This window comes from Mya arenaria, chromosome 9, assembly GCF_026914265.1.
Source record: "Mya arenaria isolate MELC-2E11 chromosome 9, ASM2691426v1".
In the NCBI taxonomy this organism is placed as follows: domain Eukaryota; kingdom Metazoa; phylum Mollusca; class Bivalvia; order Myida; family Myidae; genus Mya; species Mya arenaria.
This window is the reverse complement of record NC_069130.1, coordinates 12,190,766-12,204,961: the sequence shown is the minus strand read 5'-3', so window position 1 is coordinate 12,204,961 and position 14,196 is coordinate 12,190,766. Positions and strand designations below refer to the sequence as shown.

Here is a 14,196-nt window from a genome sequence, read left to right as displayed (position 1 = left end):
AAGGGAATTAGCTTACGAGTTATAGGAGGGTTGTTGCACCCTGACCTTTTTTGATAACATGAGTCTGCCTATCATCAGCCTGTGCACCCTTTTGCCGTCTTAAGATTGAATACTTTTAATACATAATCAAATAGGGCCTTTGTTTTGTCTTAAAAAGTTGTTATATGATTAAAAATACATACAAACTTAATATATTTGGCAGTTGAAATCTAAATTACTTCAATTTAACATTTCTTACATTTGTTGACAAATTAATTATATATTTACTCTACACCCTGATATAATGTGATCTTTTCCCCTTTAGCACCCAGCCTGCTTTCTGCAATAGCTGCCCCCTTTTTAAAACCTGGCTAAAAACCTATGTTCTGAGTAACCAGTTCGTTTCCCATGATAATTTGAATATTGTCCCATAAGTAGGCCAGTATGAATTCATTTTTCTCACTAGTATATAGAGGCCTCGCTGTAAATTACCGCTATTATTATATTATTCATGTTCACATGATGGTCATTATTTTGTAGCATCATTGTTGCAAAACAGCAAAATATGATCTGCATCAAGCAAAAATGGATCTTGTAGTATTTTTTAGCTATATTTTTTTGAGTTATCAGCAGTCTTTGAAATAATTGTTAAATAAAAATATAAGAGAAAAAAATTGAATGTACAATTGAATGAACAAGCTCTATTTCCTATATTAGTGCTTGGTTTCAAAAAGCCCTGCTGTATAAAAAACAGAATTTGAGCAAACCCGAAAAGCTTTTTACAAGTGCAGGGCTGATGCCGACTTGGGCTTATTCTAAATACTGTATTAGTTATTGGCAGACTATATTAAACATGTTTTACACAACAACGAAAAATAAAATACCTGGAAAGTACTCACAACATTAAAAATAGTACAACATCATGAATGCCACCATTTTTTCCACCATGACCTCATATTTCTTGCTATTGTCATATTATGATAAGAACTTAAAATCTTGTGGTTCATGTGTGCTGCCATTCTTTTTTTAGTCACACAATGTTGAGTGTGAAGAAATTTACGATGATGTCATATATTTTGCTTTTGTCATAATTACGATAAGACTTGTTTGCGCTTGTTGTGGTCCATGTGTACCTATACATTTTATCATTTTTAAGCTACAATATATTTTTGGAATGCCTTAAATGTTGATTCTATTGTTATAATAAATCAGATTTATGCAATTCCTTAACCCCATCCAGACATGATAAGTCGTGCGCTGGGCCCTGAGTTTGGAGGCAGTATTGGTTTCCTGTTCTATGTGGCGAATGTACTGGCGTGTGCGCTGTACGTGACAGGTTTTACCGAGGCGATCATGGAAAACTTTTCACAAGGAGGTGAGAATAACTATGTGGTACACCTGTGGTCATAAATTAGTGGACAAATAAGGGAACTTGGATAGGGAAAGTAGAATTTGGCTAAGCATGTGTGCCCCTTGGACTATATTCAATAAACTCTTATCCTTATCCTTAGACATGGCTCAATGATTCCATTCAGTGTATTGGCCAGCTATTTTTACAGTCCAATCAAACACTCAGATTCTACTCTTAAATATAAGTTAAATCTGAGTTGCTATTTAATATGGCCCCTGATACGGTTTTGAATGTTTTGTGTCAAGATATTTAGCCTCTGGTAATGAGGTGAAATTAAGGTCATACAAACTGATACTTATAATAGATGGCTAATAGATGGCTTGATTTTGCAAGTGTTTAACTACACTACCAACCATGCATTTTTTGCAGATTTTGGTAATCACCGCGATTTTTCCTTACTGCAGACGTTATGTTTTTTATCTATTTTTCACTATACCCTGCGGTATACTGTTATTGTCAATTATTGTGTTCAACTTTAAAAACTTTTTTAAAATGACGAGTTGTCCAAGGAAGTGAGATTTAGTTTGTATTACCCCTATGGTCATAAATCAGTGGACAAGTAAGGAAAATAAAATGGAAACAGTTGATTTGTGTTAAGCAGGCTGGTTTTATTATTTACCATGATAATGTTAAGAAAACTAAGCCTGTCATAAACAACTTTTTTTGGGACAAAGGTTTTACTGGGTAAACATTTTTTTTAAATATGGGTCAGACAAACAGAAGAGACCAGTATATTGTCAAAAACAATTAGTTAACAGGTAACATAAATTCATTGAACAAACGTGGTCACAATGGATCAAGGGGTTGATCAAATTTATAATTGCTGCCATTCGGTCCAAAACGAAAAATGTTTCAATGTAAAAATCAGTGTAAACATGCCAACAATATTACAGGGTATTGCTTGGCTAGGATAAATTCCATTTTCAAAAGTTCTTTTAAAGCTCATATATATTTTTGAAGAAAAAATGAAGTTGTTATGATAGCCTTGGGATTTTTACGGTGTCAGTGAAGCCGTCATTCAAAAACTTTAACATGGGCTGTTACTATTAAATTGTTTAAAATATTTGAATGCAGCTTGGTATACATTGCCAGAGTCAATACCCACATGGTTATACACACAGACCAATAAGTCTTGCTTTAATAATTGTCATGTTATACCCTTTTTTACATGGCAATTGTTCTGTGGCAGTCTTTGTTTTGTAAAGCAGTGGCCATTTATGGCAAATATCTTTAAAAAAATCATGATGTTTAAATTTTCAGAATCAGTCCATGACTTGATACCTAGTGTTAATGGTAAACTGTGTTTTTATTGGTTATTGGAATCTGAACTAACCTCTTTTGTATCTCTGTTCTCAACATTTTGAGAATCCTGCATTCATGCCTTTATATTTAACAATTTATATTAGTGGAATCTTTATTGTCTTCAGTAATTCAATTGGTAATAGGCAATGCTTATATAATTACCATGAAATATCATGTGGCTAACAGTTCCAGTTAAGAGGTTGTGGTACGTTTCTTGTACCCGCGCTTATAAATATATCATTTGGATTAGGCCTAAAAAATTGTTAAGTGTAAGATCCACAAAACTAATAGGTTTTCGGCCCCTCTGAACCTCCACAAGGGCGCTGCCCTGGACCCATAAGGGGGTCTTTCACAGTTCCCTTAACCCCCGGCAGAAAAAGGAAAACAACTTTTTAGAACCCTGAGGGAACCCTGTATATTGCTGTTGTTATGGAGCTTTATTCTCTGTCAAAAACTAATGACGTTTTTTCATGAAAAAATACTAGGTCAGCGGCTTTTTTTTAGGTAGGGTCGGGTAACCTAAAAAACACAATTTTTTTAAGGCATAAGCTGGTAAAGTTAAGGTATTGTCATATCATTTGTGTCATTGTTCTTGACATCTTTGGCTTGGAAAAGCTTAAGAAATGGACATAAATAAAAAGACATTCAAGATATTTCAATGAAACTTGGTACGCATGTTGCCATTGACAATTTGGGCATATGCTTGGCAAGACCTGTAACTCGGGCTTTCATTGTTGAGTTATGTCCCTTTTAAACAAAAAAACACACCAACACAGAAGAGTGCTGGCATTCACTCCACAGTGATCTTGCTGTGTACATAACATCATCTTGGAATATTTTCTGGTTTGAACAAAAGCATGCAGAAAGCAAATTATGGAAATGTCATTTGTCAAGTCAACTAACCCAAAAGGTTTAACAGGACTTCTACACATAAAGTTAGCTAAGCATTTCCAAGTATCTTATTGTTCAAGTAGTGTTTCGCAACCTCTTTTTGGTAGGTTTTGTGTGTTATATCGTGTATAATGATGTCTGTGATGTTTGTATGTTTTGTCTCACATATTAAGTCTTCTTTATGCACCAGTCAATTGTAACCACAGCCCCCCAAGGTCCGTGGAATATGGGGACTTTGACTTTCTGTCCAGCCAAGCCTGGGTAAAATCCCCGCCCTGCCGGGACGAACTGCTTTTAAAATCCCCGTATTAATAAGTGTATTAATATTCATGAATGGCATTAAATGCATATTAATATTTATGAATGGCACTAAATGTATATTAATATTCATGACCGAATGGCACTAAATGTATATTAATATTCATGAATGACACTATTATTGCTAGAATTGCTTAATGTTAAGAAGTCAATTCTCCTGTAAAAAAAATAAAAAAAAAATAAACAAATGAGATTTTTTTTTTACTTGGGCAGGGTAAAAAAATATACTTTTTGGGAGGTGCCGAATTGCACACAGTGGCTTGATGGGCTTGTCCACAGTGGCTTGATGGGGTTGTCCACAGTGGCTTGATGGGCTTGTCCACAGTGGCTTGATGGGCTTGTCCACAGTGACTTAATGGGCTTGTCCACAGTGGCTTGATGGGCTTGTCCACAGTGGCTTGATGGGCTTGTCCACAGTGGCTCGATGGGCTTGTCCACAGTGGCTTGATGGGCTTGTCCACAGTGGCTTGATGGGCTTGTCCACAGTGGCTTAATGGGCTTGTCCACAGTGGCTTGATGGGCTTGTCCACAGTGACTTGTTGGGCTTGTCCACAGTGGCTTGATGGGCTTGTCCACAGTGGCTTAATGGGCTTGTCCACAGTGGCTTGATGGGGTTGTCCACAGTGGCTTGATGGGGTTGTCCACAGTGGCTTGATGGGCTTGTCCATAGTGACTTGATGGGCTTGTCCACAGTGGCTTGATGGGCTTGTCCACAGTGGCTTGATGGCTTGATGGGGTTGTCCACAGTGGCTTGATGGGCTTGTCCACAGTGGCTTGATGGGCTTGTCCACAGTGGCTTGATGGGCTTGTCCACAGTGGCTTGATGGGGTTGTCCACAGTGGCTTGATGGGCTTGTCCACAGTGGCTTGATGGGCTTGTCCACAGTGGCTTGATGGGCTTGTCCACAGTGGCTTGATGGGGTTGTCCACAGTGGCTTGATGGGGTTGTCCACAGTGGCTTGATGGGCTTGTCCACAGTGGCTTGATGGGCTTGTCCACAGTGGCTTGATGGGCTTGTCCACGGTGGCTTGATGGGCTTGTCCACGGTGGCTTGATGGGCTTGTCCACAGTGGCTTGATGGGCTTGTCCACAGTGGCTTGATGGGCTTGTCCACAGTGGCTTGATGGGCTTGTCCACAGTGGCTTGATGGGCTTGTCCACGGTGGCTTGATGGGCTTGTCCACAGTGGCTTGATGGGCTTGTCCACAGTGGCTTGATGGGGTTGTCCACAGTGGCTTGATGGGCTTGTCCACAGTGGCTTGATGGGCTTGTCCACGGTGCCTTGATGGGGTTGTCCACAGTGGCTTGATGGGCTTGTCCACAGTGGCTTGATGGGCTTGTCCACAGGGGCTTGATGGGCTTGTCCACAGTGACTTGATGGGGTTGTCCACAGTGGCTTGATGGGGTTGTCCACAGTGGCTTGATGGGGTTGTCCACAGTGGCTTGATGGGCTTGTCCACAGTGGCTTGATGGGGTTGTCCACAGTGGCTTGATGGGGTTGTCCACAGTGGCTTAATGGGCTTGTCCACAGTGGCTTAATGGGCTTGTCCACAGTGGCTTGATTGGTTGTCCACAGTGGCTTGATGGGGTTGTCCACAGTGGCTTGATGGGGTTGTCCACAGTGGCTTGATGGGGTTGTCCACAGTGGCTTTGGGCTTGTCCACAGTGGCTTGATGGGCTTGTCCACAGTGGCTTGATGGGGTTGTCCACAGTGGCTTGATGGGGTTGTCCACAGTGGCTTAGGGCTTGTCCACAGTGGCTTAATGGGCTTGTCCACAGTGGCTTGATGGGCTTGTCCACAGTGGCTTGATGGGGTTGTCCACAGTGGCTTGATGGGCTTGTCCACAGTGGCTTGATGGGCTTGTCCACAGTGGCTTGATGGGCTTGTCCACAGTGGCTTGATGGGCTTGTCCACAGTGCCTTAATGGGGTTGTCCACAATGGCTTGATGGGCTTGTCCACAGTGCCTTGATGGGGTTGTCCACAGTGGCTTAATGGGGTTGTCCACAGTGACTTGATGGGCGTGTCCACAGTGGCTTGATGGGCTTGTCCACAGTGGCTTAATGGGCTTGTCCACAGTGGCTTAATGAGCTTGTCCACAGTGGCTTGATGGGCTTGTCCACAGTGACTTGATGGGGTTGTCCACAGTGGCTTGATGGGCTTGTCCACAGTGGCTTGATGGGCTTGTCCACTGTGGCTTAATGGGCTTGTCCACAGTGGCTTGATGGGGTTGTCCACAGTGACTTGATGGGCGTGTCCACAGTGGCTTGATGGGGTTGTCCACAGTGGCTTGATGGGGTTGTCCACAGTGGCTTAGGGCTTGTCCACAGTGGCTTGATGGGCTTGTCCACAGTGGCTTGATGGGGTTGTCCACAGTGGCTTGATGGGGTTGTCCACAGTGGCTTGATGGGGTTGTCCACAGTGGCTTGATGGGCTTGTCCACAGTGGCTTGATGGGCTTGTCCACAGTGGCTTAATGAGCTTGTCCACAGTGGCTTGATGGGCTTGTCCACAGTGACTTGATGGGGTTGTCCACAGTGGCTTGATGGGCTTGTCCACAATGGCTTGATGGGCTTGTCCACAGTGGCTTGATGGGGTTGTCCACAGTGACTTGATGGGCGTATCCACAGTGGCTTGATGGGGTTGTCCACAGTTGCTTGATGGGGTTGTCCACAGTGCCTTAATGGGCTTGTCCACAGTGGCTTGATGGGCTTGTCCACAGTGGCTTAATGGGCTTGTCCACAGTGGCTTGATGGGGTTGTCCACAGTGACTTGATGGGCTTGTCCACAGTGGCTTGATGGGCTTGTCCACAGTGGCTTAATGGGCTTGTCCACAGTGGCTTAATGGGCTTGTCCACAGTGGCTTGATGGGCTTGTCCACAGTGACTTGATGGGGTTGTCCACAGTGGCTTGATGGGCTTGCCACAGTGGCTTGATGAGCTTGTCCACAGTGGCTGTATGGGCTTGTCCACAGTGGCTTGATGGGGTTGTCCACAGTGACTTGATGGGCGTGTCCACAGTGGCTTGATGGGGTTGTCCACAGTGGCTTAGGGCTTGTCCACAGTGACTTGATGGGCTTGTCCACAGTGACTTGATGGGGTTGTCCACAGTGGCTTGATGGGGTTGTCCACAGTGGCTTGATGGGCTTGTCCACAGTGGCTTGATGGGCTTGTCCACAGTGACTTGATGGGCTTGTCCACAGTGGCTTGATGGGCTTGTCCACAGTGACTTGATGGGCTTGTCCACAGTGACTTGATGGGCTTGTCCACAGTGGCTTGATGGGCTTGTCCACAGTGGCTTGATGGGCTTATCCACAGTGACTTGATGGGCTTGTCCACAGTGGCTTGATGGGCTTGTCCACAGTGACTTGATGGGCTTGTCCACAGTGGCTTGATGGGCTTGTCCACAGTGGCTTGATGGGGTTGTCCACAGTGGCTTGATGGGCTTGTCCACAGTGGCTTGATGGGGTTGTCCACAGTGGCTTGATGGGGTTGTCCACATTGGCTTGATGGGCTTGTCCACAGTGGCTTGATGAGGTTGTCCACAGTGGCTTGATGGGCTTGTCCACAGTGGCTTGATGGGGTTGTCCACAGTGGCTTGATGGGCTTGTCCACAGTGGCTTGATGGGCTTGTCCACAGTGGCTTGATGGGCTTGTCCACAGTGGCTTGATGGGCTTGTCCACGGTGGCTTGATGGGCTTGTCCACAGTGGCTTGATGAGCTTGTCCACAGTGGCTTGATGGGCTTGTCCACAGTCCACAGTGGCTTGATGGGCTTGTCCACAGTGGCTTGATGGGCTTGTCCACAGTGGCTTGATGGGGTTGTCCACAGTGGCTTGATGGGGTTGTCCACGGTGGCTTGATGGGCTTGTCCACAGTGGCTTGATGGGCTTGTCCACGGTGGCTTGATGGGCTTGTCCACGGTGGCTTGATGAGCTTGTCCACAGTGGCTTGATGGGCTTTTCCACAGTGGCTTGATGGGCTTGTCCACAGTGGCTTGATGGGCTTGTCCACAGTGGTTTGATAGGCTTGTCCACAGTGACTTGATGGGGTTGTCCACAGTGGCTTGATGGGCTTGTCCACAGTGGCTTGATGAGCTTGTCCACAGTGGCTTGATGGGCTTGTCCACAGTGGCTTGATGGGCTTGTCCACAGTGGCTTAATGGGCTTGTCCACAGTGGCTTGATGGGCTTTTCCACAGTGACTTGATGGGCTTGTCCACAGTGGCTTGATGGGCTTGTCCACAGTGGCTTGATGGGCTTGTCCACAGTGGCTTGATGGGGTTGTCCACAGTGGCTTGATGGGGTTGTCCACAGTGGCTTGATGGGGTTGTCCACAGTGGCTTGATGGGCTTGTCCACAGTGGCTTGATGGGGTTGTCCACAGTGGCTTGATGGGCTTGTCCACAGTGGCTTGATGGGGTTGTCCACAGTGGCTTGATGGGCTTGTCCACAGTGGCTTGATGGGATTGTCCACAGTGGCTTGATGGGCTTGTCCACAGTGGCTTGATGGGCTTTTCCACAGTGGCTCGATGGGCCTTATTCACAGTGGCTTGATGGGGTTGTCCACAGTGGCTCGATGGGCTTGTCCACAGTGGCTTGATGGGGTTGTCCACAGTGGCTCGATGGGCTTGTCCACAGTGGCTTGATGGGCTTTTCCACAGTGGCTTAATGGGCTTGTCCATAGTGGCTTGATGGGCTTGTCCACAGTGACTTGATGGGCTTGTCCACAGTGGCTTGATGGGGTTGTCCACAGTGGCTTGATGGGGTTGTCCACAGTGGCTTGATGGGGTTGTCCACAGTGGCTTGATGGGGTTGTCCACAGTGGCTTGATGGGGTTGTCCACAGTAGCTTGATGGGCTTGTCCACAGTGGCTTGATGGGCTTGTCCACAGTGGCTTGATGGGCTTGTCCACAGTGGCTTGATGGGCTTGTCCACAGTGGCTTGATGGGATTGTCCACGGTGGCTTGATGGGGTTGTCCACAGTGGCTTGATGGGCTTGTCCACGGTGGCTCGATGGGCCTTATCCACAGTGGCTTGATGGGGTTGTCCACAGTGGCTTGATGGGCTTGTCCACAGTGGCTTGATGGGCTTGTCCACAGTGACTTGATGGGCTTGTCCACAGTGGCTTGATGGGGTTGTCCACAGTGGCTTGATGGGCTTGTCCACAGTGGCTTGATGGGCTTGTCCACAGTGACTTGATGGGCTTGTCCACGGTGGCTTGATGGGCTTGTCCACGGTGGCTTGATGGGCTTGTCCACAGTGGCTTGATGAGCTTGTCCACAGTGGCTTGATGAGCTTGTCCACAGTGGCTTAATGGGCTTGTCCACAGTGGCTTGATGGGCTTGTCCATAGTGGCTTGATGGGGTTGTCCACAGTGACTTGATGGGGTTGTCCACAGTGGCTTGATGGGCTTGTCCACGGTGGTTTGATGAGCTTGTCCACAGTGGCTTAATGGGCTTGTCCACGGTGGCTTGATGGGCTTGTCCACGGTGGCTTAATGGGCTTGTCCACAGTGGCTTGATGGGCTTGTCCACAGTGACTTGATGGGGTTGTCCACAGTGGCTTGATGGGCTTGTCCACAGTGGCTTGATGGGCTTGTCCACAGTGACTTGATGGGCTTGTCCACAGTGGCTTGATGGGGTTGTCCACAGTGGCTTGATGGGCTTGTCCACAGTGGCTTGATGGGCTTGTCCACAGTGGCTTGATGGGCTTGTCCACAGTGGCTTGATGGGCTTGTCCACAGTGGCTTGATGGGGTTGTCCACAGTGGCTTGATGGGGTTGTCCACAGTGGCTTGATGGGGTTGTCCACAGTGGCTTGATGGGCTTGTCCACAGTGGCTTGATGGGCTTGTCCACAGTGGCTTGATGGGCTTGTCCACAGTGGCTTGATGGGCTTGTCCACAGTGGCTTGATGAGCTTGTCCACAGTGGCTTGATGAGCTTGTCCACAGTGGCTTGATGGGCTTGTCCACAGTGGCTTGATGGGCTTGTCCACAGTGGCTTGATGGGCTTGTCCACAGTGGCTTGATGGGCTTGTCCACAGTGGCTTGATGGGCTTGTCCACAGTGGCTTGATGGGCTTGTCCACAGTGGCTTGATGGGCTTGTCCACAGTGGTTTGATGAGCTTGTCCACAGTGGCTTGATGAGCTTGTCCACAGTGGCTTGATGGGCGTGTCCCTGTAGTTTTACTAGATGTAACAATTGTTAATATAAGCTAAAAACATTGGTTTCAATGCCTTATAAAAGGTAAAAGTTGAATCTCTGCATTACTTATTGAATTTCTCAGGGAAAGCAAACAGAAATTCTCTCACTGGAGGTTATTGATTTACTATAAACGCCATGTTAATTATACACAGTCATGTATGTATCATTGTTAATGAGTCAGCCAGTTTAATGTCACAGATTGTACAAAGATCAGAGTAATACACCTGATATGTATATTGATCTGTTTAAGTGTATATTCGCAAGATAATAAAGATATCTACCTATTTAATTAGGAAACATTTATTTAAGCACTTTTTAAGAGCATAATGGTGACCTAGGAAAGCTCAGATGTTGTTCCTAGGTGTCAGGAAGTTTCATAAATGGTATTCCCCACAGCAAATAATTTACCTTTATTGTTTGATAATACTGGTTTTTATAAAGCAGGGCTTTTTGAAACCATGCACTAAGAAATAGGTCTTGTTCATTCAATTTTTCATACGATTTATTTCTTATATTCTTAACCATTTAATCAGCTCTGAGTTGGACTGCCAGTTTAATTGTTTAGTAAATGTTAAAGGGACTGGACACCATGATGAAACAAGTGCAAGAAAAAAAGAAAATTGTCAAAAACTTGCATAAATTGATATTGTTGTGTACAACGCATTGAGTCTTATTTACTAATGTATCTCATCGCTTACGACACATGTGTCTTTTGCAGTTTTTGCGTATTTTTCCTGCGTTTTTCTACCATGTAAATCCCGGTGAATTTAAAAATAGTTTTGGTATATGTATCTGTTCTTGTCACATTATTTTCGCATGCTAAATGTACACACTTAAAACTGGGAAACCATTATGCACTATTTTAAAGTGGTAACCTCAGATGAGACAGTGAAAACATCTTTTAATAATGTAAAATGATGTATTATCGGCCTCATACTAGCCCGTATTGACAATTCTAAGCGACTTTTGTGGAAATGATAATATTTGCCAATTTTGGAACCATCTGGTGTCTAGCCTCTTTTAATAAAGGAGCTACTGATTTATAAATAAAACAAATTGGTTTCAAATGTTTTCATCAGAATCTTTTTAATGGAATGATCAGAATCTGTCCAGCAATCCCATTGGCAGAGACATAGGAGTATGGTGCATAAAATGGTTGCATTATAAATTCTTGTATAAGGCAATTTGCTCCATGATAATTGCTTTATAATTATGTATGAAAAATGTTTCCTGTATGGTATTATAAGCACTTAACTTGATACTTACATATTTGTATTCCTATGTAGATCACAGACTAACATATTGCTATCATTAGCATGAATGGAGGACTTAACATGCTGTGGACAAAACATCCCCATTTTAGACTAGGTTGACAAAACGGCCAACATCATTTTGACAGGGTGGACAAAACATCCCAGATCATTTTGACAGGGTGGACAAACCCCCCCAGATCATTTTGACAGGGTGGACAAAACCCCCCAGATCATTTTGATAGGGTGGACAAAACATACCAAATCATTTTGACACGATGGACAAAACATCTCAGATCCTTTTGCCACTCAAAACCCATTAACAGTTACATGTAGACAACTACTATTTACATTTAGAAATGATTTAAATATTTGTGAAAAACCTTTAAATTTTGAGATCTATTATGCAGGATAGGATGTTTTGTCCACCATGTCAAACTCATGTGGGAGATTTTGTCTACCTAGTCAAAAAAGACATGGGATGTTTTGTCCATGGGAGGTTTTGTCCATGGGAGGTTTTGTCCATGGGATGTTTGGCCCATCCCCCATTAACATATAGCGCATAAATTTACATTCATCTAAGCATTATAAATGTCATTGTAAAGGCATAATTTTGTTGCTCTATTATTATGGGTAATCTCTGAATGAAACAAATTGCCAGAACCTGTTTATTATACTTGTCTAAATACACTTTGGGGGAGGGGTATATAGGAGTCACAGGGCTTGTTGACCAATTTTTGACAGAGTTATTGCCCCTTTTCAATGTAGATTTGCTACGATGTCAGGACAGTAACTCATGAGAGGGTCGATAGGTTTAAATACGGTTTCCTTTAAATGTGTAAAACAATAAAATACTATTTAACATAGTATTTGCCAAAATTTTGTGCCGAATGATATCTTGTGACTGTTTTTATGGTAGAATGGATTTATTTGAATTTCGAATTCATGTTTAACATAGTAATATATCTTTTAATTTGACTTTAGGTACAATCCACCAAATTTTAACAGAGTTATGATCCCTTTTGATTTAATGGTGATTTAATATAGCAACAACTATTATATATATATAGTATATAATGAAATCATGTAGTTAATGCTCTGAGGGACCTGAATGTGATCTCATAAATATAATTTTTAAAACAGTGATATATAATTATTAATTAGGCAATGTCCATCATAATATAAGAATTAATGAATATAGTCATACAAAAACAACAAAGAGCCACCACATGTTATTAATCTTTTTTTTATTGTCAAATACCGCTGCCATAAATTTAGAATTTTATCTGAAAGCAGAAGGCATCAACACAATTCTTTGGAATTACATTATAAATAAAGGCTGTTTGCAAAAAATAAACTTGTCAATCAGTTAATTAAAGAAAGCATGGTCTCATTGCAATTTACCGTAGTAAAGATGACGAGATCATGTTATATACTGTCTAATTTTGAACAGTAAACACCCAACATTTCAAAAAACAGGTTTTACGTTGCATATGAAGTCACTGCAATGCGTAAACATAAAAGTGGCACATCCAAATGGCTCAAATTTCAGTTCAGGGAAGTTTTTCTTTTCAAATTTAACCTTTCTGGTGATACTTTATAATACACAATAAGTAAATAATATCACACTTTTTAGTGAAAGTACAAAAATGCGTTTTTCTATGTCATATTTTTTCATAAAAAAAAAACAACATTGTAGATACCTGGTTTGCTAGAAAAAATATCAATCATGTGTGTCCCTGGCACACCTTGTACCTGGCAACACAGGTGCCCTCTGTACTGCTTTTTCGATCTGGAACGGAAAGAAATGACAGATATTATTATTAGGGAATTGCTTATTCAATTTGCAAATACTCCCTGCATTGCAACAAATATTTCATTGACTTCAGAAATTAGTCATGCTTGATGGTTTAACCAACTTCTTTCTCCAGGTACATATGTGTCGGCGACAACCGGTTTGCCGACGGATGCCGACGGGGCTTGGTGGAAGTACCTCTACGCCTCAGTTGTGCTGCTTATTTGTCTTCTGGTCTGCATGGTCGGAGGTTCCCTGTTTGCCAAAACACTCACCGTCATTCTCCTGGTATAGATTTCATATTACCTGAATTTTATCCTAAACTTTCTACTTCACCATCTTTTAAAACGGGCATAATATTATGGGTAACGGGGTTAGTAGGTACCCGATATGGAATATAAGGGGCAAAGGAAACCATATCTGGTGAAAACAAAGCTCGAGCTCAGTTATGGTTTTTCTGAGCCCCTGTATATCCCATATTAGGTCACCTAACTAACCCTGTAACATAAGTATCACGTCGAAACCTGTTTACATGTTTAAATTTTTCATTTATTCATTGGAATATTCATCAGAATTGGAAAATATATGCCGTTTTGGTATGATAAAAATGTAGTGACCCAATATGAAAAAATATGGGGTCACCATGTGACCAGTCCTGGACAAATGGCGTTGGGTCATTGAGGCATTATATAGGATGATGCAAATTTTATTTTTTTAATTGAATGCATTATTACGTTTAACTCATTTGACTGTAATGATCATAATAAATATGATTCATGTACCGAAAAAAAAAAATATTCCTAATATTTAAGTGCTGTTAAACCTGTTTTGTGGCCACGTAGCTATTTATTGGAAGGAATAAATAAATAAAGGCTAATATTTTTTTAACTGTACACAAATCATATGCTTTTTTGTTTCGATCAAAGTCAGCTGAGTTTAACATAAAAATGCATGAAAGGATTTTTTTACATTGACCTATATTGTAAGCGTACTTCATTTATTCCTTTTCAAATTTACCATTATGTCAAAAGGTTCTCCTCAAAGTTTGTTCTA

General features: G+C 42.8%; 1 protein-coding gene across 2 annotated transcripts in view; it reads left to right on the top strand.

Annotated features, from left to right (window-relative positions):
* Positions 1-14,196, top strand: part of LOC128246812 (solute carrier family 12 member 9-like) — a 39,073-nt gene that overhangs the window by 13,649 nt on the left and 11,228 nt on the right. The window contains exons 3-5 of one of the 2 annotated variants that reach the window (XM_052965265.1): positions 1,220-1,354; positions 2,651-2,683; positions 13,280-13,431. In XM_052965265.1, the coding sequence (XP_052821225.1) occupies positions 1,220-1,354; positions 2,651-2,683; positions 13,280-13,431 (320 nt within the window). The remainder of the gene's footprint in view (positions 1-1,219; positions 1,355-2,650; positions 2,684-13,279; positions 13,432-14,196) is intronic. The other variant, XM_052965266.1, reaches the window with a different exon arrangement.